The 24,318-nt window shown below is 50.1% G+C and overlaps 1 protein-coding gene across 1 annotated transcript in view; it reads left to right on the top strand.

Annotated features, from left to right (window-relative positions):
• myo10 (myosin X) overlaps window positions 1-24,318 on the top strand; it is a 200,360-nt gene that overhangs the window by 171,629 nt on the left and 4,413 nt on the right. Inside the window, exons 34-42 of the mRNA XM_078426665.1 lie at window positions 2,827-2,857; window positions 2,990-3,116; window positions 4,022-4,145; window positions 7,034-7,331; window positions 13,167-13,371; window positions 14,236-14,372; window positions 16,556-16,667; window positions 18,107-18,565; window positions 23,152-23,343. Coding sequence (XP_078282791.1) covers window positions 2,827-2,857; window positions 2,990-3,116; window positions 4,022-4,145; window positions 7,034-7,331; window positions 13,167-13,371; window positions 14,236-14,372; window positions 16,556-16,667; window positions 18,107-18,565; window positions 23,152-23,343 — 1,685 coding nt within the window. The remainder of the gene's footprint in view (window positions 1-2,826; window positions 2,858-2,989; window positions 3,117-4,021; window positions 4,146-7,033; window positions 7,332-13,166; window positions 13,372-14,235; window positions 14,373-16,555; window positions 16,668-18,106; window positions 18,566-23,151; window positions 23,344-24,318) is intronic.

Below are 24,318 nucleotides of genomic sequence, written 5' to 3'. Positions count from 1 at the left end.
AGTTCTAGGGGTTAGTGGAATCTATGACTATGACTTTAGTCAGAGGGTGGTGAATCTGTGGAATTCTTTGCCACAGAAAGCTGGGGAGGCCAAGTCAATGGATATTTTTAGGTTGGAGATTGATAGAATCTTGATCAGCAAAACAGTGCAGATGCTGGGGATGGTCATGGAGTTACCAGAGAAAGCATTTTATCGGGATGCATCACTTGGTTTGGGAACAGCTCCATCCAAGACCACAAGAAAATGCAGTGAATTGTGGACGCAGCCCAGACCATCACACAAACCAACCTCCCTTCCACTGACTCCATCTACACCTCACGCTGCCTCGGCAAGGCCAGCAGCATCATCAAGGACCAGTCTCACCCCGGCCACTCCCTCTTCTCCCCTCTCCCATCGGGCAAGAGGTACAGAAGTGTGAAAACGCACACCTCCAGATTCAGGGGCAGTTTCTTCCCGGCTGTTATCAGGCAACTGAACCGTCCTCTCACCAACTAGAGAGCGGTCCTGACCTCCCATCTACCTCATTGGAGACCCTCGGACTATCTTTAATCGGACTTTGCTGGACTTTATCTTGCAGAAAGCGTTATTCCCTTTACCCTGTATCTGTACACTGTGGACGGCTCGATTGGAATCATGTATTGTCTTCCCCCCGACTGGATAGCACGCAACAAAAAAGCTTTTCACTGTACCTCGGTACACGTGACAATATATAAACTAAATTATTTTCAAGCTAGATGCAGGGAAAATGTTCCCAATGTTGAGTCACAGTTTAAGAATAAAGGGGAGGCCAATTAAAACTGAGGTGAGAAAAAACTTTTTATACCCAGAGAGTTGTGAATTTGTGGAATTCTCTGCCACAGAGGGCAGTGGAGACCAATTCACTGGATGGATTTAAAAGAGATTTAGATAGAGCTCTAGGGACTAGCGGAATCAAGGGATATGGGGAGAAGGCAGGCACGGGTTACTGATTGTGGATGATCAGCCATGATCACAATGAATGGCGGTGCTGGCTCGAAGGGCCAAATGGCCTCCTCCAGCATCTATTTGCTATGTTTCTAAATTAAACTAGTTTAACTTTTTAGACATAGAGGTACATATAAAGGGGTTATGGGGAGAAGGCAGGAGAATGGGGTTAGGAGGGAGAGATAGATCAGCCATGATTGAATGGCGGAGTAGACTTGATGGGCCGAACGGCCTAATTCTGCTCCTAGACGTATGACCTTATGACCCCGTCGTTTTGTTTCTGTGGTATTTACGCTGATACGTCGATGTACAAGACCTCCCCAAGTTACTGTGGGCGGCACGGTGGCGCAGCGGGTAGAGCTGCTGCCTCACCGCGCCAGACACCCGGGGTCCATCCTGACCTCGGGTGCAAACTCAGTACGGAGTTCGTACGCTCGCCCCGTGACCCGCGTGGGTTTTCTCCGGGTGCTCCGGTTTCCTCCCACATTCCAAAGACGTGCGGGAGTGGGGGTTAAACAGCTTCTGCAAATTATCCCCAGTATCTACCGGGTTAGGTTAATTCCTGGAATGGCGGGACTGTCGTATGTTGAAAGACTGGAGCGACTAGGCTTGTATACACTGGAATTTAGAAGGATGAGAGGGGATCTTATCGAAACGTATAAGATTATTAAGGGGTTGGACATGTTAGAGGCAGGAAACATGTTCCCAATGTTGGGGGGGTCCAGAACAAGGGGCCACAGTTTAAGAATAAGGGGCAGGCCATTTAGAATGGAGATGAGGAAAAACTTTTTAAGTCAGAGAGTTGTGAATCTGTGGAATTCTCTGCCTCAGAAGGCAGTGGAGGCCAATTCTCTGAATGCATTCAAGACAGAGCTAGATAGAGCTCTTAAGGATAGCGGAGTCAGACGGGTATGGGGAGAGGGCAGGAACGGGGTACTGATTGAGAATGATCAGCCATGATCGCATTGAATGGCGGTGCTGGCTCGAAGGGCTGAATGGCCTACTCCTGCACCTATTGTCTATTGTCTATTGTTTATTGTCTATTGAATGGCGGTGCTGGCTCGAAGGGCCAAATGGCCTCCTCCTGCACCTATTGTCTATTGTCTAGGATAAGGCTAGTGTACGGATTGTTGGTCGGGGCAGTCTCAGTGGGCTGAAGGGCCTGTTTGCACACAGTACCTCTAAACTAAAACCAAGCTAAACTCCAGTAAACCTCTCTGGAAAAGGGTGCTGAGGACGTTTATCAGAATGAGGTCTGGTTTAGCGGGTGCTAGCTACCGGGAGAGATTGGACAGACTTGGATTGGTTTCTCTGGAACATGGAGGAGACCTGAGAGAAGGTAGATGAAATGATGACAGGCACAATCAGGGTACACTCAGAACCATTTCCCAGGATGAAAATATCAAAGGCTAGAGGACATAGTCCTCTGAAAGTAAGCGTGCAGGTACTGAAGGTAAGCCTGTAGGTACAGCAGACAGTAAAGAAAGCTAATGGCATGTTGGCCTTCATAACAAGAGGATGTGAGTTTAGGAGTAAAGAGGTCCTTCTGCAGTTGTACAGGGCCCTAGTGAGACCACATCTGGAGTATTGTATCGCAAGTCGGGGAGCATCTGTACTCGGGTCTCGACCCGAAACGTCACCCATTCCTTCCCTCCAGAGACACTGCCTGACCCGCTGAGTTACTCCAGCACTCTGTGAAACGTCACCTATCCATGTTCTCCAGAGATGCTGCCTGACCCGCTGAGTTACTCAAAAAGCTGGAGTAACTGAGCGGGACAAGCAGCACCTCTGGAGAGAAGGGATGGGTGACGTTTTGGGTGGAGACTTCTGTTTTTAATGGCATATTTGGTTGTGGGTTGGCAGGTTACTGGAACGTCACGATTTATGGCCGCAGGCATTGCTATCGCCTTTACACAAAGCTGCTGAATGAAGCCACCAGATGGGCAAATGCAGTGCAAAACGTCATAGACACCAAACCACCCATCGACACGCCCACACAACAACTCATCACGATTTATGGCCGCAGGCATTGCTATCGCCTTTACACAAAGCTGCTGAATGAAGCCACCAGATGGGCAAATGCAGTGCAAAACGTCATAGACACCAAACCACCCATCGACACGCCCACACAACAACTCATTCAGGACATCAAGGTAAGGGAATGTCTGATGCTTCACTCAACACTAGGGGGTGCCAACGATCTCACTCCCAAATAAGGGACAAGGTGACGTCACCGCCCCGCACCCCGCGTGACCTCACTCCACCAATGGCGGCCGCCCAGGCCGGGAGTCAGGTTGCTAGGCAACATCCGTTAGGCGGCGTCCGGTCCTCCCGGCCTACACTGTCGGGACCTACAGCGTCCAGGCCTACAGTGTCCAGGCCTACAGTGTCCAGGCGTACAGTGTCCAGGCCTACAGCGTCCAGGCCTACAGTGTCCAGGCCTACAGTGTCCAGGCGTACAGTGTCCAGGCCTACAGCGTCCGGGCCTACAGTGTCCGGGCCTACAGTGTCCAGGCGTACAGTGTCCAGGCCTACAGTGTCCAGGCCTACAGTGTCCGGGCCTACAGCGTCCGGGCCTACAGCGTCCCGGCCTACAGTGTCCCGGCCTACAGTGTCCAGGCCTACAGTGTCCGGGCCTACAGCGTCCGGGCCTACAGTGTCCCGGCCTACAGTGTCCAGGCCTACAGTGTCCAGGCCTACAGTGTCCAGGCCTACAGTGTCCAGGCCTACAGCGTCCGGGCCTACAGTGTCCAGGCCTAGTGTCCAGGCCTACAGCGTCCGGGCCTACAGTGTCCAGGCCTACAGTGTCTGGGCCTACAGCGCCCCCCAGGCCTAATAGGGGACAAGGGCGGTCCCATACGGGACAAACCAATTTAGGCCAAAATACGGGATGTCCCGGCCTGACCCGCTGAGTTACTCCAGCACTCTGTGAAATGTCACCTATCCATGTTCTCCACAGATGCTGCCTGACCCGCTGAGTTACTCCTGCTTCTTGTGTCATGCTTTTGGGACTAACTGGAGAAAGCAATTTAATTCTATCTGCTATTCTTCATTTCAGGAAAACTGTCTGAATGGTGAAGTTGTGGAACAAATCTACAAAAGAAACCCGATTCTACGTTACACACAACACCCCTTACATGCCCCTCTACTTCCTCTACCTTACGGAGATATCAATCTAAGTCGTAAGTTTTAAAGACATTTTCTTCTGGCTGTAGAGTCTAAAGTTTGTATTCAGTTTAGTTTAGAGACACAGCGCGGAAACAGGCCCATTCGGCCCACCGGGACCGCGCCGACCAGCGATCCCCGCACACTAATACTATCCTACACACAATTTTTACATTTACACCAAGCCAAATAACCTACAAACCTGCACGTCTTTGGAGTGTGGGAGGAAACCGAACATCTCTGAGAAAACCCACGCAGGTCACGGGGAGAACGTACAAACTCCGTACAGGCAGCGCCCGTAGTCGGGATGGAACCCGGGTCTCCGGCGCTGCATTCGCTGTAAACGTATAAGATTATTAAGGGGTTGGACACGTTAGAGGCAGGAAACATGTTCCCAATGTTGGGGGAGTCCAGAACAAGGGGCCACAGTTTAAGAATAAGGGGTAGGCCATTTAGAACTGAGATGAGGAAAAACATTTTCAGTCAGAGAGTTGTGAATCTGTGGAATTCTCTGCCTCAGAAGGCAGTGGAGGCCAATTCTCTGAATGCATTCAAGAGAGAGCTAGATAGAGCTCTTAAGGATAGCGGAGTCAGGGGGTATGGGGAGAAGGCAGGAACGGGGTACTGATTGAGAATGATCAGCCATGATCACATTGAATGGTGGTGCTGGCTCGAAGTGCCGAATGGCCTCCTCCTGCACCTATTGTCTATTGTCTATTGAATGCCCTCCCACAATCCCCTGCTGCCGTGCCCACCTACGCAACCTTCAAGACCCCCGTCCGGACCCACAGATGACCTATTGTCTATTGTCTATTGTAAGGCAGCAACTCTACCGCTGAGCCACCGTGCTGCCCCAGTTTATTTTAGCGCCTAAAGAGTTGCTCCAGTGTCCTCCCACACTCCAAAGACGTACTGGTTTGTGGGTTAATTGGCCCACTGTAAAATTGCCCCTAGTGTGTGGGGAGGGTGGAATAAGAAGGTGGAGATACAGCATGGTTACAGGCCCTTGTCAGTTTAGTTTATTGTCACGTGTACCAAGGTACAGTGAAGAGCTTTCATTGCGTGCTAACCAGACAGTGGAAAGACTAACGGGTGACACGGTGGCGCGGTGGTAGAGTTTCTGCCTTACAGTGCTTGCAGCGCCAGGGACCCGGGTTCCATCCTGACCACGGGTGCCGTCTGTACGTAGTTTGCTCGTTCTCCCCGTGACCTGCGTGGGTTTTCTCCGAGATCTTCGGTTTCCTCCCACACTCCAAAGACGCACAGGTTTGTAGATTTGTAGATCAGCATATAATCCTCCAACATTTTCGCCACCTCCAATGGGATCCCACTACTGGCCTCATCTCCCCATCTCCACCCCTTTCTGTGTTCCGCAGAGACCGTTCCCTCCGCAACTCCCTGGTCAACTCGTCCCTTCCCACCCAAACCACCCCCTCTCCAGGTACCTTCCCCTGCAACCGCACGAGATGCAACACCTGTCCCTTTACCTCCCCCCTCGACTCCATCCGAGGACCCCGACAGTCTTTCCAGGTGAGGCAGAGGTTCACCTGCACCTCCTCCAACCTCATCTACTGTATCCGCTGTTCCAGATGTCAACTCCTCTACATCGGCGAGACCAAGCGCAGGCTCGGCGATCGTTTCGCTCAACACCTCCGCTCAGTCCGTCTTAACCAACCTGATCTCCCGGTGGCTCAGCACTTCAACACCCCCTCCCACTCCCAATCTGACCTTTCTGTCCTGGGCCTTCTTCATTGCCAGAGTGAGGCCCAGCGCAAATTGTACATAGAAACATGCAAACATAGAAAATAGGTGCAGGAGGAGGCCATTCAGACCTTCAAGCCAGCACTGCCATTCATTGTGATCATGGCTGATCATCCACAATCAATAACCCGTGCCTGCCTTCTCCTCATATCCCTTGATTCCGCTAGACCATAGAGCTCAATCTAACTCTCTCTTAAATCCATCCAGTGAATTGGCCTCCACTGCCCTCTGTGGCAGAGAATTCCACAAATTCACAACTCTCTGGGTGAAAAAGTTTCTTCTCACCTCAGTTTTAAACGGCCTCCCCTTTATTCTTAGACTGTGGCCCCTGGTTCTGGACTCCCCCAACATTGGGAACATCTTTCCTGCATCACGCTTGTCCAGTCCTTTTATAGCTTTACACGTCTCTATAAGATAAGCACGAACAGCACCTCATATTTCGCTTGGGTAGTTTACACCCCAGCGGTATGAACATTGACTTCTCTAACTTCAGATAGTCCCTGCTTTCCCTCTCTATCCCCTCCCTCTTCCCGGTTTTCCCACTAGTCTTCCTGTCTCCGACCACATCCTATCTTTGTCCCGCCCCCTCCCCTGACATCAGTTTGAAGAAGGGTCTCGACCCGAAACGCCACCCGTTCCTTCTCTCCAGAGATGCTGCCTGACCCGCTGAGTTAGTCCAGCACTCTGTGAAACGTCACCTATCCATGTTCTCCACAGATGCTGCCTGACCCACTGAGTTACTCCAGCACTCTGTGAAACGTCACCTATCCATGTTCTCCACAGATGCTGCCTGACCCGCTGAGTTACTCCAGCACTCTGTGTCCTTTTTGCCCACTCTACTAACTTAATGCTACGGCTCATCCATGTTCCAGTTCGTTGCGGGAGAGAGCAGAGCAAGGTGAAGCTCACAAGCTTGCACGCATGGGTGACGTTTCGGGTCGATGCTGCCTGACCCACTGAGTTACTCCAGCACTGTGTGAAACGTCACCTATCCATGTTCTCCACAGATGCTGCCTGACCCACTGAGTTACTCCAGCATTGTGTGTCTACTTTTGATTTTAACCAGCACCTGCAGTTTTGTTCCTCCACCTCTGCAGTTGCATCCTCCACTGACGTGTGTGTGTATGTGTGCTTTAATCTGCAGTGCTGAAGGACAAGGGTTACACCAGCCTCCAGGAGGAAGCCACCCGCCTCTTCAACTCCCTGCAGCAGATGGAGTCGGTGGCTGACCCCGTCCCCATTGTCCAGGGTGTGTTGCAGACGGGCCAGGACCTGCGGCCGCTGCGTGACGAGCTGTACTGCCAGCTGATCAAACAGACCACCAAGGTCCCACACCCCGACAGCCCGGCACACCTGCGCAGCTGGCAGCTGCTCACCTGCTTGGCCTGCACCTTCCTGCCCGGCCGCTCCATCCTCCGCTACCTCAAGATCCACCTCAAGAGGTATGGCCCCATGCCCCGCGTACACTAGGGTTGCCAACTTCCCCGCTCCCAAATAAGGGACAAAGGGTGACGTCACCGCCCCGCGCCCCACGCGACCTCACCGAGCCAGCGGCCACGTGCTCCCGCTCCACCAATGGCGGCCGCCCGGGCCGGGAGGCTGGTTGCTACGCAACCTCCGTTAGGCGGCGCCCGGGCCTACACTGTCCGGGCCTACTGTGTCCAGGCCTTTAGTGTCCGGGCCTACAGTGTCCAGGCCTTTAGTGATCCGGGCCTTCAGTATCCGGGCCTTCAGTGTCCAGGTCTTTAGTGTCCGGGCCTACAGTGTCCAGGCCTTTAGTGTTCGGGCCTTTAGTGTCCAGGCCTACAGCGTCTGGGCCGACAGTTTCCGGGCCTACACTGTCCGGGCCGACAGCGTCCGGGCCTACAGCGGCCCCCGGGCTACAGTGTCCGGGTCTACAGTGTCCGGGCCTACACTGTCCAGGCCTACAGTGTCCGGGCCAACAGTGTCCGGGCCTACACTGTCCAGGCCTACAGTGTCCGGGCCAACAGTGTCCGGGCCTACAGTATCCGGGCCTACAGTGTCCGGGCCAACAGTGTACGGGCCTAGAGTGTCCGGGCCTACAGTGTCCGGGCCGACAGTGTCCGGGCCTACAGTGTCCGGGCCTACAGTGTCCGGGGCTTCAGTGTCCGGGCCTACACGCCGTCCGGGCCTAATACTGGGCAAGGGGTGTCCCGTACGGGACAAACCAATTTAGCTCAAAATATGGGATGTCCCGGCTAATACGGGACAGTTGGCAACCCTAGCAGACACCCACCCATCACCTGAGCGGATGAGGGGCGATCTCACAGAGCTGTACAAGATCATGAGAGGAGCTAGATGCAGAAACAATGTTCCCAATGTTGGGGGAGTCCAGAACCAGGGGCCACAGTCTAAGAATAAAGGGGAGGCCATTTAAAACTGAGGTGAGAAAAAACTTTTTCACCCAGAGAGTTGTGAATTTGTGGAATTCTCTGCCTCAGAAGGCCGTGGAGGCTAATTCTCTGGATGCTTTCAAGAGAGAGCTAGATAGAGCTCTTAATGATAGCGGAATCTTAAGGTTACATGGCTTCCCACACTGCTATTAGGTTAGGAAAGAGGGTTTAGGATTTTGACCCAGCAAACATATAGGAGCGGTGGTAAAAATTTACAAATCAGAATGATGTTTGACTTGAAGTTGGTGACTTTTGTGCAGCTGCTGCCCTCTATGTTGCACGTCAGAGGGGTTTGGTGGGTAGGGTGCAATCACCTTCCAGATGAGCGGCACGGTGGCGCAGTGGTAGAGTTGCAGCCTTACAGCGCCAGAGACCCGGATTTGATCGTGACTAGGGGTGCTGTCTGTATGGAGTTTGTACGTTCTCCCCATGACCACGTGGGTTTTCCTAGGTGCTTGGGTTTCTTCCCACATTTCAAAGATGTACAGGTTGATAGGTTAATTGGCTTCGATAAAGATTGGAAATTGTCCCTAGTGTGTAGGATAGTGCTCTTTCATGGGGATCGCTGGTTGGCATGGAGTCAGTGGGCCGACGGGCCCGTTTCTGCTCTGTTTCTCTAAACTAAACATTGCTGTCATTGCATGATAGTAATGGAAGAAGTGAATGTTCAAGCTCATGGATGGGATGCTAGTCAATGAGTTGGCAATGCCTGAAAAATTCAGGGTGTGATTAAAATATGAATTGAGGAAAGGTTTTTAATTCTTTTACTGTTATACTAGTAGTAAGCAAACATCACTTAGGACAGACAGTGGAAGTATACCGATCGGGGATATTGAACTACAATAGAAATGGACGCCAACATGGCGGCACGGTAGCGCAGCGGTAGAGTTGCTGCTTTACAGCGAATGCAGCGCCGGAGACTCAGGTTCGATCCTGACTACGGGTGCTGCACTGTAAGGAGTTTGTACTTTCTCCCCGTGACCTGCGTGGGTTTTCTCCGAGATCTTCGGTTTCCTCCCACACTCCAAAGACGTACAGGTATGTAGGTTAATTGGCTGGGTAAATGTAAAAATTGTCCCTAGTGGGTGTAGGATAGTGTTAATGTGCGGGGATCGCTGGGCGGCACGGACTTGGAGGGCCGAAAAGGCCTGTTTCCGGCTGTATATATATGATATGATATGATATATGATAACATTGGCATTGTCTGCCATTCATTTAACCTGTGCAAAATTAATACTGAAAGTGATGTGGGTTCAAGTGTCACAATAAACGACGACTCTCCATGAGAAGAAAGAGAACCACAAGCCTGCAGGAGTTCTGACATTTTTTGCAAACTACAGTATAAAGGATATGAATCTTGCAGTGGTGTTATTCACATGGATATAAACGCATGACCTTTTTCCTCCCTAAAACCAGTAGTGAAACCTCAGACATCCACAAAATAGTCCTCGATCAGCAGGCTCGTGTTTCCTGTTAAGGTGGCCTTACTAGATAGAAATATTGAGCAGTCAGCAGATTCTTGTTGAAGGGCAGTGAGAAATAACAGGAAGCACAGATGTGGAGCAGTATTGCTGCCAAGATGTCGATTGATTTCTCGTGCATGAAAATAAAAATAAAAACTGCAAATCTAAAATAAAAACATCAAATGCAGGTAACAATCGGTAAGCCAAGCAGCTCCTGTGGAAGAAGAAACAGAGCAAACATTTCAGGTCAATGATCTCCCCGCCAGCCCAGCTGTGTATTTCCAGAGTTTTCTATTCAGACGTCACAGTTGTGTGTCATGTTACGGCGTTATTCTAGCTTCTAATCAAGCATCATGGAGAGCGTGTATGTTTTTCCCTCGGATCTTAGTGCTGCTAATCTTGTCTGAGGTACTGTTGCACAGGCTGGCACCAAGTCCCAGATGCCTATTCTTTGTGTAGGAGCCAGGGCAGTGAATGCGGAGGAGTTTGCTTTCACATTCACTGGAAAATAATGAGGCCTTTGAAATTTTCTGACATTTCTCTGAAGGAGGGTCTCGACCCGAAACGTTACTTATCAATGTTCTCCTGAGATGCTGCCTGACCCACTAAGATACTTTGGCATTTTGTGTCCTTTTTTGGAATTTAGCAGGTTCAGGCAGTAAGTCCTCTGGGGTGTGAATTAAAATATTCTTTACCAAGCTTAATTCTGTCACCTTCTCTCATCCCCACACACCACAAATTAAATTTAATGTTTAAGAGTTAACGTAATCGGAATAATGTTCTCTGATATGAAACTATACATTCTAGGAGCACATATGTAGGTATGTAGGTTAATTGGCTGGGTAAATGTAAAAATTGTCCCTAGTGGGTGTAGGATAGTGTTAATGTACGGGGATCACTGGGCGGCACGGACTTGGAGGGCCGAAAAGGCCTGTTTCCGGCTGTAGATATATGATATGATGATATGATATGATGATATGATATGATAGCGGAGTCAGGGGGTATGGGGAGAAGGCAGGAACGGGGTACTGATTGTGGATGATCATCCATGATCACATTGAATGGCGGTGCTGGCTCGAAGGGCCGAATGGCCTACTCCTGCATCTATTGTCTATTGTGAGAAGTTTCCACTAGTGGGAGAGTCCAGGACCAGTGGTCACAGCCTCAGAACTGAAGGGCATACCTTTAGGAAGGAGGTGAGGAGGAATTTCTTCAGTCAGAGGGTGGTGAATCTGTGGAATTCTTTGCCACAGACGGCTGTGGAGGCCAAGGCGGTGGATATTTTTACGGCAGAGATAGATATATTCTTGATTAGTGTTGAGGGGGAGAGTTAGATCAGCCATGATTGAATGGCGGAGTAGGCTCGGCAGGTACTCCGGTTTTCCTCCCGCAGTTGTACAAGACGTTGGTGAGGCCGCATTTGTGTTCAGTTCTGGGCACCATGCCATAGGAAAGATGTTATCAAAGTTTGAAAGGGTTCAGAGAAGATTTACGAGGATGTTGCCAGGACTAGAGGGTGTGAGCTACAGGGAGAGGTTGAGCAGGCTGGGTCTCTATTCCATGGAGCGCAGGAGGATGAGGGGAGATCTTATAGAGGTGTACAAAATCATGAGAGGAATAGATCGGGCAGATGCACAGAGTCTCTTGCCCTGAACAGGGGAATCTAGGACTAGAGGGCATGGGTTCATGGTGAAACATAGAAACATAGAAAAATAGGTGCAGGAGTAAGCCATAAGGCCCTTCGAGCCAGCCCCGCCATTCGATATGATCATGGCTGATCATCTCAAATCAGTACCCCGTTCCTGCTTTCTCCCCATATCTCTGGATTCCCTTAGCCCAAAGAGGTAAATCTAATTCTCTCTTGAAAACATCGAGTGAATTGGCCTCCACTGAATTCCACAGATTCACAACTCTCTGGGTGAAAAAGTTTTTCCTCATCTCAGTCCTTAATGGCCTACCCCTTATTCTTAAACTGTGGCCCCTGGTTCTGGACTCCCCGACATCGGGAAACATTTTTCCTGCATCCAGCCTGTCCAATACTTTAAGAATTTTATATGTTTCTATAAGATTTTCTCTCATTTTTTTAGGTTTAAGAGAATCCGAGAGGTAACTTTTTCACATTACGGGTGGTGTGTGTATGGAACAAATTGCCGGAGGAGGTTGGGGCTGGGACTATCCCAATGTTTAAGAAACAGTTAGACAGGTACATGGACCGCACTTGGAGTCTCTGCAACTCTCTGCAGTTTCTTGCTGGTCTTGTATGTAGCTGTTCCCAAACCGTGCTGTGATGCATCCCGATAAAATGCTTTCTCCGGCGCATCTGTAGAAGTTGGTATGGGGCTGTTATAGAGTTATACAGCGTGGGAACAGGCCCTTCGGCCCAACTTGCCCAACAGCCGACCAATATGTCCCAGCTACACTAGTCCCACCTGCCCGCGTTTGGCCCGGATCCCTCTAAACCTGTCCTATCCCTAGATAGGACCTTCTGCAGTTGTACAGGGCCCTAGTGAGACCACACCTGGAATACTGTGTACAGTTTTGGTCTCCAAATTTGAGGAAGGATATTCTTGCTATTGAGGGCATGCAGCATAGGTTTACTAGGTTAATTCCCGGAATGGCGGGACTATCATATGTTGAAAGACTGGAGCGACTAGGCTTGTATACACTGGAATTTAGAAGGATGAGAGGGGATCTTATCGAAACGTATAAGATTATTAAGGGGTTGGACACGTTAGAGGTAGGAAACATGTTCCAAATGTTGGGGGAGTCCAGAACCAGAGGTCACAGTTTAAGAATAAGGGGTAGGCCATTTAGAACTGAGATGAGGAAAAACTTTTTCAGTCAGAGAGTTGTAAATCTGTGGAATTCTCTGCCACAGAAGGCAGTGGAGACCAATTCTCTGAATGCACTCAAGAGAGAGCTAGATAGAGCTCTTAAGGATAGCGGAGTCAGGGGGTATGGGGAGAAGGCAGGAATGGGGTACTGATTGAGAATGATCAGCCATGATCAAATTGAATGGCGGTGCTGGCTCGAGGGGCCGAGTGGCCTGCTCCTGCACCTATTGTCTATTGGATCAGACAGGTTTGGAGAGATATGGACCAAGCGTGGGCAGGTGGGGCTAGTGTAGCTGGGACATGTTGGCCGGTGTGGGCAAGTTGGGCCGAAGGGCCTGTTTCCACACGGTATCACTCTATGACTATTCCAAAGACTCACAGGTTTGTAGGTTAGTTGGCTTGGCATAATTGTAAATTGTTCCTAGTGTGTGTGGGATAGCGTTAGCGTGCGGGGATCGCTGGTCGGTGTGGACACGGTGGGTCGAAGGGCCTGTTTCCGCGCTGTATCTCTAAACTAAACTAGACTGAGCGTCTCATTGATCATTGGTATTTGCTTCTCCATCCAGGATTCGAGACCAATTTCCCGGCGAGCTGGAGAAATTCGCCTCGTTCATCTATGTATCCCTGAAGAAAACAAAAATGAGAGAGTACGTGCCTTCCCGAGAGGAGATAATCGCCATGATGACCAGGCAGGAGATGACCACAACGGTGTACTGTCACGGAGGAGGCTCGTGTAAGATCACCATCAACTCCCACACCACTGCCGGGGAGGTAAGGCCACCATGCACGCAAGCCCATAGGAAAAAATAACTGCAGATGCTGGTCTGAATCGAAGGCAGACACAAACTGCTGGAGTAACTCAGCGGGACAGGCAGCATCTCGGGAGAGAAGGAATGGGTGACGTTTTGGGGTCGAGACCCTTCTTCAGACTGAAGAAGGGTCTCGACCCGAAACGTCACCTATGCGTGCAAGCTTGTGAGCTTCACCTTGCTCTGCTCTCTCCCGCAACGAACTGGAACATGGATGAGCCGTTGCATTAAGTTAGTAGAGTGGGCAAAAAGGACACAGAGTGCTGGAGTAACTCAGCGGGTCAGGCAGCATCTGTGGAGAACATGGATAGGTGACGTTTCACAGAGTGCTGGAGTAACTCAGCGGGTCAGGCAGCATCTGTGGAGAACATGGATAGGTGACGTTTCACAGAGTGCTGGAGTAACTCAGCGGGTCAGGCAGCATCTCTGGAGAACATGGATAGGTGACGTTTCACAGAGTGCTGGAGTAACTCAGCGGGTCAGGCAGCATCTGTGGAGAACAAAATAAATCTCTGGTTCCAATATAAAATAAAAGCCTTTGTGGTAAATGTGTAATTTATTAAATAACACTTTTGGGGGAAATAGGTGCTGTCTGTACGGAGTTTGTACGTTCTCCCCGTGACCTGTGTGGGTTTTCTCTGAGATCTTCGGTTTCCTCCCACGCCTCAAATACGTACAGGTTTGTAGGTTAATTGGCTTGGTCTAAATGTAAAAATTGTCCCTCGTCTGTGTCGGGTGGTGTAAGTGTGCGGGGACCGCCGGTCGGTGGGCCGTAGGGCCTGTATCTCTAAGCGAAACTAAAGTAAGACTGTTTTGTTTCTTCCAGGTTGTTGAGAAGCTAATGCGTGGGTTAGGCATGGACTACAGCAGAAATATGTTTGCCCTCTTCGAACACAAAGGCACGACAAATAAAGCGATCGAAAGCAGAACGATTGTAGTTGATATTTTGGCAAAGTTTGAAAAGTAAGTATTACTCTTTACTCATGCTGGGACATGTAGGTTAATTGACCTGTAAATAGTCGCTAGTCATAAAGTCATAGAGAATGGAAACAGGCCCTTCGGCCCAACTTGCCCACAACGGCCAACATGTTCCATCTACACTAGTCCCACGTTTAGTTTAGTTTAGTTTAGGGATACGGTGTGGAAACAGGCCCTTCGGCCCACCGGGTCCGCGCCGCCCAGCGATCCCCGCACACTAACACTGTCCTATACTCACTAGGGACAATTTTTACATTTGGCCAGCCAATTAACCTACAAACCTGCACGTCTTTGGAGTGTGGGAGGAAACCGATGATCTCGGAGAAAACCCACGCAGGTCACGGGGAGAACCTACAAACTCCATACAGACAGCACCTGTAGTCGGGATGGAACCCAGGTCTCCGGCGCTGCATTCACCGTAAGGCAGCAACTCTACCGCTGCGCCACCGTGCCGCACGCAACTGCCTGCTTGGCCCATTGCCCTCCAAACCTGTCCTATCCATGTACCTGTGGGGCTTCTTGGTCGGCAGAGACGGATTGGCCTGAAGGGCTTATTTCTTAGTTTCAGTTTAGTTTATAGGTACAGCACGAAAACAGGCCCTTTGGCCCACCGGTCCCACGCTGACCAGCGATCACACGTTCAGACGAGTTCTATGTCATCCAACTTTCTCATCCAGTCCCACGATGCACTAAGGAAAATTCACAGAAACCAATTAACCTACAAACATACAACACAATACAATACAATACAATATATCTTTATTGCCATTGTACAGGGGTACAACGAGATTGGGAACGCGCCTCCCATACGATGCAATCATTTAATTAGCTAGTCAGTATTCATTTAAACAACCCAACGAAACAAATTGTAACAGTTTTAAGACAGAATAAAGTGCAAGTAGGTCTGTGCCGGTTCACTGTGCGATGTGACCATCCGGCTCAGCAGGACCGGTTCATAGCAGCTATGGCCCTGGGGATGAAGCTGTTCCTGAGTCTGGAGGTGCGGGCGTAGAAGGCCTTGTAGCGTCTGCCCGATGGAAGGAGTTTGAACAGACTGTTGCAGGGGTGTGAGGAGTCTTTGTGGATGCTGGTGGCTTTTCTGAGGCATCGTGTGTTGTAGATGCCCTCCAAGGCTGGTAGCTGTGTTCCGATGGTCCTCTGAGCTCTATGGACTACCCGCTGTAGAGCTTTCCTTTCTGCCTCCGTGCAGCTGAGGTACCACACAGGGATGCCATGCGTTAGGATGCTCTCTATGGTGCAGCGGTAGAAGGTCGTCAGCAGCTGTTGGGGTGGACCAGACTTCTTCAGTGTTCTTAGGTAGAACAGTCGTTGCTGTGCCTTCTTGACCAACGCAGCAGTATTATTGGACCATGTTAGGTCCTCCGAAATGTGAGTGCCCAGAAACTTGAAGCTGGACACTCTCTCCACACTGTCCCCGTTGATAAAGATCAGGGCGTATTCCCCGTTGTGTGACCTACGGAAGTTGATGATCAGCTCCTTGGTCTTGGTGGTATTTAGGGACAGGTTGTTATCAGAGCACCAGTCCGCCAGGTTCTGCACCTCCGCTCTGTATTTTGTTTCATCCCCGTTGGTGATCAGCGTCTTTGAGATTTTGCTTTATTTTACTTCAGCTTGTGGTGTAGAGATACAGCGCGGAAACAGGCCCTTTAGCCCAGCGAGTCCACGCCGACCAGCGATCCCCGCACGCAAAAGCTTTCCCACACACACTTTACATTAATACCAAGCCAATTAATTTACAAACCTGCACGCCTTTGGAGTGTGGGAGGAAACCGGAGCACCAGGAGAAAACCCACGTGGGTCACGGGGAGAACATACAAACTCTGTACAGACAGCGCCCGTAGTCAGGATGGAACCCGGGTCTCTGGCACTGTGAGGCAGCAGCTCTACCCGCTGCGCCACCGCGTCGCATATATGTCCTCCTTCCAGCCCTTTGCGGCTGATCGATGGAAAGGAAATATCTTCCCACCAATCCCGGGCACGTAAGGTCATAAGGGGTAGGAAAAGAATTTGGCCATTCAGCCCATCGAGTCTACTCTCCGCCATTCAATCGTGGCTGGTCTATCTCTCCCTCCTAACCCCATTCTCCTGCCTTCTCCCCATAACCCCTGACACCCGCACTAATCAAGAATCTATCTATCTCTGCCCAGGTTGGCCGCCACTTCAGGAGATTCGTGGGCTTTCTACTTCAAACTGTACTGCTTCTTTGACATGGACAGCGTACCGAAGGACAGCGTGGAGTTTGCCTTCATGTTTGAACAGGTAAGACCATGGGAAGCCTTGGGCAGTGGATGTAGCTCTGTGGTAGAGTACATGCTTGGCATATATGAGGCCCCAGGTTAACATACAAACATAGACAATAGATGCAGGAGGAGGCCTTTCGGCCCTTCAAGCCAGCACCGCCATTCGATATGATCATAGAAACATAGAAACATAGAAAATAGGTGCAGGAGTAGGCCATTCGGCCCTTCGAGCCTGCACCGCCATTCAATATGATCGTGGCTGATCACCCAAAATCAGTACCCCATTCCTGCCTTCTCCCAATATCCCTTGATTGCGTTAGCCTGAAGAGCTAAATCTAACTTTCTCTTGAAAACATCCAGTGAATCGGCCTCCACTGCCTTCTGTGGCAGAGAATTCCCACAGATTCACAACTCTCTGGTTGAAAACGTTTTTCCTCATTTTAGTCCTAAATGGCCTCCCCCTTATTCTTAAACTATGTGACCCCCCTCATCCTCCTGCGCTCCAAGGAATGGAGTCCCAGCAACATCCAGGTAAATATCTGTAGATAGACCCAAAATGCTGGAGTAAATCAGAGGGACAGGCAGCATCTCTCGAGAGAAACGTCTCATGTTCTCCAGAGATGCTGCCTGACCCGCTGAGTTACTCCAGCACTCTGTGGCAAGAGTAAAGCATCATCTGCAGTTCCTCCCTACACACATCCTCTCTGCACCCTTTCCAGCTTTGACAGCATCTCTCTGGTCCCCATTAGGGATGCCAACTTCCTCACTCCCAAATAAGGGACAAAAGGTGACATTACCGCCCTGTGCCCCACGTGAACTCACCCAGCCAGCGGCCATGTGCTCCAAATCCACCAATGGCGGCCGTCCGGGCTGGGATGCGGGCAGCCCGGGCCTACACTGTCCGGGACTACAGCGGCAGGGGCTACAATGTCCAGGCCTACAGTGTCCGGGCCTACAGTGTCCAGGCCTACAGTGTCCGGGCCTACAGCACCATCTGGGCCTACAGTGTCCGGGCCTACAGTGTCCGGGCCTACAGCACCATCTGGGCCTACAGTGTCCAGGCCTACAGTGTCTGGGGCTACAGCACCATCTGGGCCTACAGTATCCAGGCCTACAGCACCATCTGGGCCTACAGTGTCCGGGCCTACAGTGTCCGGGCCTACAGCACCATCTGGGCCTACAGTGTCCAGGCCTACAGTGTCTGGGGCTACAGCACCATCTGGGCCTACAGTGTCCGGGCCTACAGCACCATCTGGGCCCACAGTGTCCAGGCCTACAGTGTCCGGGTCTACAGTGTCCGGGCCTACAGTATCATCCAGGCCTAATACACGACAAGGGCGGACCCATTCAGACAAACCTATTTAGCCCATAATACGGGATGTCCCGGCTAATACGGGACGGTTGGCATTCCGAGTCCCCACTAACGGGCTGCTGTGTGTGCGTGTGTTTTGACCGCAGGCTCACGAGGCAGTGATCCGCAGCCACTACCCGGCGCCTGAGGAGAGCCTGCAGTATCTGGCGGCGTTGAGGCTCCAGTTCCTGCTGGGAGACCAGTCGTCGGAGGCGGCGCTGCCGGAGATGGACGAGGTGTTCCCCACGGAGAGGGTGAAGGCCCGGATCAGCCAGTCCACCAGCCGGACCTTCTCCCCCTCGGGAGACAGGGGCGAGCGGAAGCGCTCCAGCTTCCTGGAGGGAACGCTGAGGCGGAGCTTCCGGGCCTCGTCCATCGGCCGCTCACGGTCGGAGGACGAGCAGATGCTGGAGATGTGGGTGCAGGAGGAGGTCTCCTCGGCCAAGGCCAACATCGTGGACAAGTGGAAGACGATGCAGGGGCTGAGCCAAGAGCAGGCCATGGTCAAATACATGGCCTTCATCAGAGAGTGGTCGGGATACGGCTCCACCCTGTTCGATGTGGAGGTGAATATCAACAGGTTCACGCCTCGAAATGTCCATGTTAGTGTCGAGATACAGCGCAAAACAGTTCCTTTTATTGTCACGGTGGCGCAGCGGTAGAGTTGCTGCCTTGCAGCGCCGGAGACCCGGTTCCATCCCGACTACGGGTGCTGTCTGTACGGAGTTTGTACGTTCTCCCCATGACCTGTGTGGGTTTTACAATAGACAATAGACCATAGGTGCAGGAGGAGGCCATTCGGCCATTCGGCCCTTCGAGCCTGCACCGCCATTCAATGTGACTCCGCTATCTTAAAGAGCTCTATCCAACTCTCTCTTGAATGCATCCAGAGAATTGGCCTCCACTGCCTTCTGAGGCAGAGAATTTCACAGATTCACAACTCTCTGAGTGAAAACACTAGTTCTATCCTGCACACTATTTAGAGAAGCCAATTTACCTACAAACCTGTACCTCAGTACATGGAAACATAGAAACAGAGAAAATAGGTGCAGGAGCCTATTCCACCGCCATTCAATATGATCACGGCTGATCATCCAAAATTAAGTACTCCCATTCCGGCTTTTGCCCCACATCCCTTGATTCCCTTAGCCCTAAGAACTAAATCTAATTCTCTCTTGGAAACATCCTGTGAATCGGCCTCCAATGCCTTCGGTGGCAGAGAATTCCACAGATTCACAACTCTGCGTGAAAAAGTTTTTCCTCATTTCTGTCCTAAATGGCCTACCCCTTATTCTTAAACTGTGACCCCTGGTTCTGGACTCCCCCAACATCGGGAACATTTTTCCTTTAGTCTACCCTGTCCAATCCTCAAATATGGAGACCAAAATTGCACACAATACTCCAGGTGTGGTCTCACCAGGGCCCTGCACTGTGCAACTGCAGTAGGACCTCTTGTTCCTTTGGGATGCAGACCATCAGCCCCTGGGGATTTATCTGCCTTCAGTTCCAACAGTTTACCCAACACCATTTCCTGACTAATGTGGATTTCCTTCAGTTCCTCCCTCTCACTAGATCCTCAGTCCTCAGTTCCTGCCTTCTCCCCATACCCCCTGACTCCGCAATCCTTAAGAGCTCTATCTAACTCTCTCTTGAATGCATTCAGAGAATTGGCCTCCACTGCCTTCTGAGGCAGAGAATTCCACAGATTCACAACTCTCTGACTGAAAAAGTTTTTCCTCATCTCCGTACTAAATGGCCTACCCCTTATTCTTAAACTGTGGCCCCTGGTTCTGGACTCCCCCAACATTGGGAACATATTTCCTACCTCTAACGTGTCCAACCCCTTAATAATCTTATTAGTCTACTCACCCACTTCCCGATCCGTGACCATATCACCCCCGTCCTTTACAAGCTCCACTGGCTCCCCATCCCCCAGAGAATCCAATACAAAATCCTCCTCATGACCTACAAAGCCCTCCATAACCTGGCCCCATCCTACCTGACTGACCTCCTCCACAGGCACACTCCCACCTGCACCCTCCGCTCTGCTGCTGCCAATCTCCTGTCCCCCCCCCCATCCGGACCAAACTCAGATCCTGGGGGGACAGGGCTTTCTCCATCGCTGCTCCCACCCTCTGGAACTCACTACCCCAAACCGTCAGAGACTCCTCCTCACTCACCACATTCAAAACATCACTGAAGTCTCACCTCTTCAGTACTGCCTTCAACCACTGAAGGTCACCTCACCTTCTGTCTCCTTTCTCTGTTCGTTTACTTATTTATCTATTTATTCACTTCTCTATGTTCTAGAAATCCCTGTAAAGCGTCTTTGAGTGTTTGAGTGTTTAAATGTAATGCATTATTATTATTATTATTATTATAAGTTTCGATAAGATCCCCTCTCATCCTTCTAAATTCCAGTGTATACAAGCCTAGTCGCTCCAGTCTTTCAACATATGCCAGTCCCGCCATTCCGGGAATTAACCTAGTACATGACTTTTCCTACACTCGTTTTCCCGTTAACTGCACGCATATGCTTCCAGGTTGTTGACTCCACACTCCCACTTGTGACAATGATAAACTAAACGAAACTAAATGAGTTTAGACTATATACTTTAGACCTTGGAGATACAGTGTGGAAACAGACGCTTCGGCCACCGAGTCCGCTCTTACCAGCGATCCCTGCCCTCTATCCTAAATACCAGGGATCATTTACAATTTTACCGAAGACAATTAACTTACAAACGTGTACGCCTTCAGAGTGTGGGAGGAAACCGGAGCACCAGGAGAAATCCCACGCGGTCACAGAGAGAGCGTACAAACTCCGTGCAGACAGCACCCGTAGTCAGGATCGAACCCGGGTCTCTGACGCTGTGAGGCACAACTCTACCGCCACGTCGCCCTATGTATAATCTTTCCGTTGACTGGATACCACGCAACAGAAAGTTTTTCACTGTACCTCGGTCCAAACTCCCTTCCATTGACTCCATCTACACCTCACGCTGCCTCGGCAAGGCCAGCAGCATCATCAAGGACCAGTCCCACTCCCTCTTCTCCCCTCTCCCATCAGCCAAAACGTACAAAAGTGTGAAAACGCACACCTCCAGATTCAGGGACAGTTTCTTCCCAGCTATTATCAGGCAACTGAACCATCCTACCAAGAAACAATTAGACAGGTCCATGGATAGGACAGGTTTGGAGGGATATGACCAAACGCATGTGGGCAAGTTGGGCCGAAGGGCCTGTTTCCACACTGTGTCACTCTATGTCAACTGGAGAGCCGTGCCTAATTACTATCTACCTTATTGGTGACCCTCGGACTATCCTTGATCGAACCTCACCGGCTTTACCTTGCACTAAACGTTATTCCCTTATCATGTATCTATACACTGTGTGGCTCGCTTGTAATCTTGTATTGTCTTTCCGCTGACTGGTTAGAAACATAGAAACATGGAAAATAGGTGCAGGAGTAGGCCATTAGGCCCTTCGAGCCTGCACCGCCATTCAATATGATCATGGCTGATCATCCAACTCAGTATCCCGTACCTGCCTTCTCTCCACACCCCTGATCCCTTTAGCCACAAGGGCCACATCTAATTCCCTCTTAAATATAGCCAATGAACTGGCCTCAACTACCTTCTGTGGCAGAGAATTCCACAGATTCACCACTCTCTGTGTAAAAAAACTTTTTCATCTCGGTCCTAAAAGACTTCCCCCTTATCCTTAAACTGTGACCCCTTGTTCTGGACTTCCCCAACATCGGGAACAATCTTCCTGCATCTAGCCTGTCCAACCCCTTAAGGATTTTGTAAGTTTCTATAAGATCCCCCCCTCAATCTTCTAAATTCCAGCGAGTACAAGCCGAGTCTAACCAGTCTTTCTTCAAATGAAAGTCCTGCCATCCCAGGAATCAATCTGGTGAACCTTCTCTGTACTCCCTCTATGGCAAGAATGTCTTTCCTCAGATTAGGAGACCAAAACTGCACGCAACAAAAGCTTTTCACTGTACCTCGTGTACTGGTACACGTGACAATAAACTAAACTGATCTGAACTGAACTTAACTTCATTGGACAACCTGGGACTATCTTTAACCAGACTCTCGTGAACTTTATCGTGCACTAAATGTTATTCACGTTATTCCCTTTACCATCTATCTGTACACTGTGGATGGCTCGATTGTAATCATGTATTGTCTTTCCTCTGACTGGTTAGCATGCAACAAAAGCTTTTCACTGTACCTCGATACACGTGATAATACAAAGTAAACTGAACTCAACTGAACTTCATTGGAGACCCTCGGACTATCTTTAATCAGACACTACTGGACTTTACCTTGCACTAAACGTTATTCCCTTTATTCTGTATTTGTACACTGCGGACAGCTCAATTGTAATCATGTGTTGTCTTTCCACTGACTGGTTAGCACGTAACAAAAGCTTTTCACTGTACCTCGGTACACGTGACAATAAACTAAACTGAACCAGACCAAACTAAACTAAACAATTACTTTTCACTGTACCGTGTTGCGGGTGACAATAAACTAAACTAAACTAAATTAAACTAAACAGAAGCTTTTCACTGTACCTCAGTAGACATTAGACAATAGGTGCAGGAGGAGGCCATTCGGCCCTTCGAGCCAGCACCGCCATTCAATGTGATCATGGCTGATCATTCTCAATCAGTACCCCGTTCCTGCCTTCTCCCCATACCCCCTGACTCTGCTATCCTTAAGAGCTCTATCTAGCTCTCTCTTGAATGCATCCAGAGAATTGGCCTCCACTGCCTTCTGAGGCAGAGAATTCCACAGATTCACAACTCTCTGACTGAAAAAGTTTTTCCTCATCTCAGTTCTAAATGGCCTACCCCTTATTCTTAAACTGTGGCCCCTTGTTCTGGACTCCCCCAACATTGGGAACATGTTTCCTGCCTCTAACGTGTCCAACCCCTTAATAATCTTATACGTTTCGATAAGATCTCCTCTCATCCTTCTAAAAGTACATGTGACAATAAACTAAACAAAGCTAAACTAAATCAAACTAAACAGAAGCTTTTCACTGTACCTCAGTACATGTGACAATAAACTAAAGTGATTCACTGTAAATAATAAATTGTCAATTGAATACTGACACTGGGTGGTGTTGTGTGTTCCAGTGTAAGGAAGGTGGCTTTCCGCAGGAGCTGTGGCTGGGTGTTTGTGCTGATTCTGTGTCCGTGTACAAGAGGCGAGAGGCAAAGCCACTGGAGACCTTCCCGTATGAGATCATCCGCTCCTTCGGTGCTCCGCACGGCACGACGTACAAGATAGTGGTGGACGAGAGGGAGCTGCTGTTTGACACCACTGAGGTAAGACCTGCCATCAGAATCATAATTATAACCATAATCATAATCGGACTTTATTACAGAATATTCTATATTATCTTATAGAAACTTACAAAATTCTTAAGGGGTTGGACAGGCTAGATGCAGGAAGATTGTTCCCGATGTTGGGGAAGTCCAGAACAAGGGGTCAGAGTTTAAGGATAAGGGGGACGTTTTTTAGGACCGAGATGAGAAAGTATTTTTTCACACAGAGAGTGGTGAATCTGTGGAATTCTCTGCCACAGAAGGTAGTTGAGGCCAGTTCATTGGCTATATTTAAGAGGGAGTTAGATGTGGCCCTTGTGGCTAAAGGGATCAGGGGGGTATGGAGAGAAGGCAGGTACGGGATACTGAGTTGGATGATCAGCCATGATCATATTGAATGGCGGTGCAGGCTCGAAGGGCCGAATGGCCTACTCCTGCACCTATTTTCTATGTTTCTATGTTTCTATTAGCCAAGTACGTTTTGCAATATACGAGGAATGTCATTTGCCGTACAGTCATACCGATAAAAAGAAACAGGACACACACAATACATTGGAACATGAACATCCACCACAGTGACTCCTCCACATTCCTCACTGTGATGGAAGACGAGACAAAGTTCAATCTCTCCCCTTCTTTGTCCTCCCGCGGTCGGGGGCCTCGAACCTCACGTTGACGGGACGATCTTGACTCCCGTAGCCGCCGGTCGGGGCGATCGAGCTCCTGCATCGGGGGGAATCTCAGCCCCCCCCCCCACGCTGGGCGATTGGACCCCGGGCCGGAGCTGGTCGAACCTTCCGCGTCGTTTAGAGCTCCCGACATCGGTCTCTACACGAGACCGCAAGCTCCTCCATGTTGTTCCCCTATTATGTATTTATTCACAAAATGCTGGAGTAACTCAGCGGGACAGGCAGCATCTCGGGAGAGAAGGAATGGGTGACGTTTCGGGTTGAGACCCTTCTTCAGACTGAACAA

Source organism: Rhinoraja longicauda, chromosome 2 (assembly GCF_053455715.1).
Source record: "Rhinoraja longicauda isolate Sanriku21f chromosome 2, sRhiLon1.1, whole genome shotgun sequence".
In the NCBI taxonomy this organism is placed as follows: domain Eukaryota; kingdom Metazoa; phylum Chordata; class Chondrichthyes; order Rajiformes; family Arhynchobatidae; genus Rhinoraja; species Rhinoraja longicauda.
The sequence above is the reverse complement of the archived record's forward strand: the minus strand, read 5'-3'. Positions and strand labels throughout refer to the sequence as shown.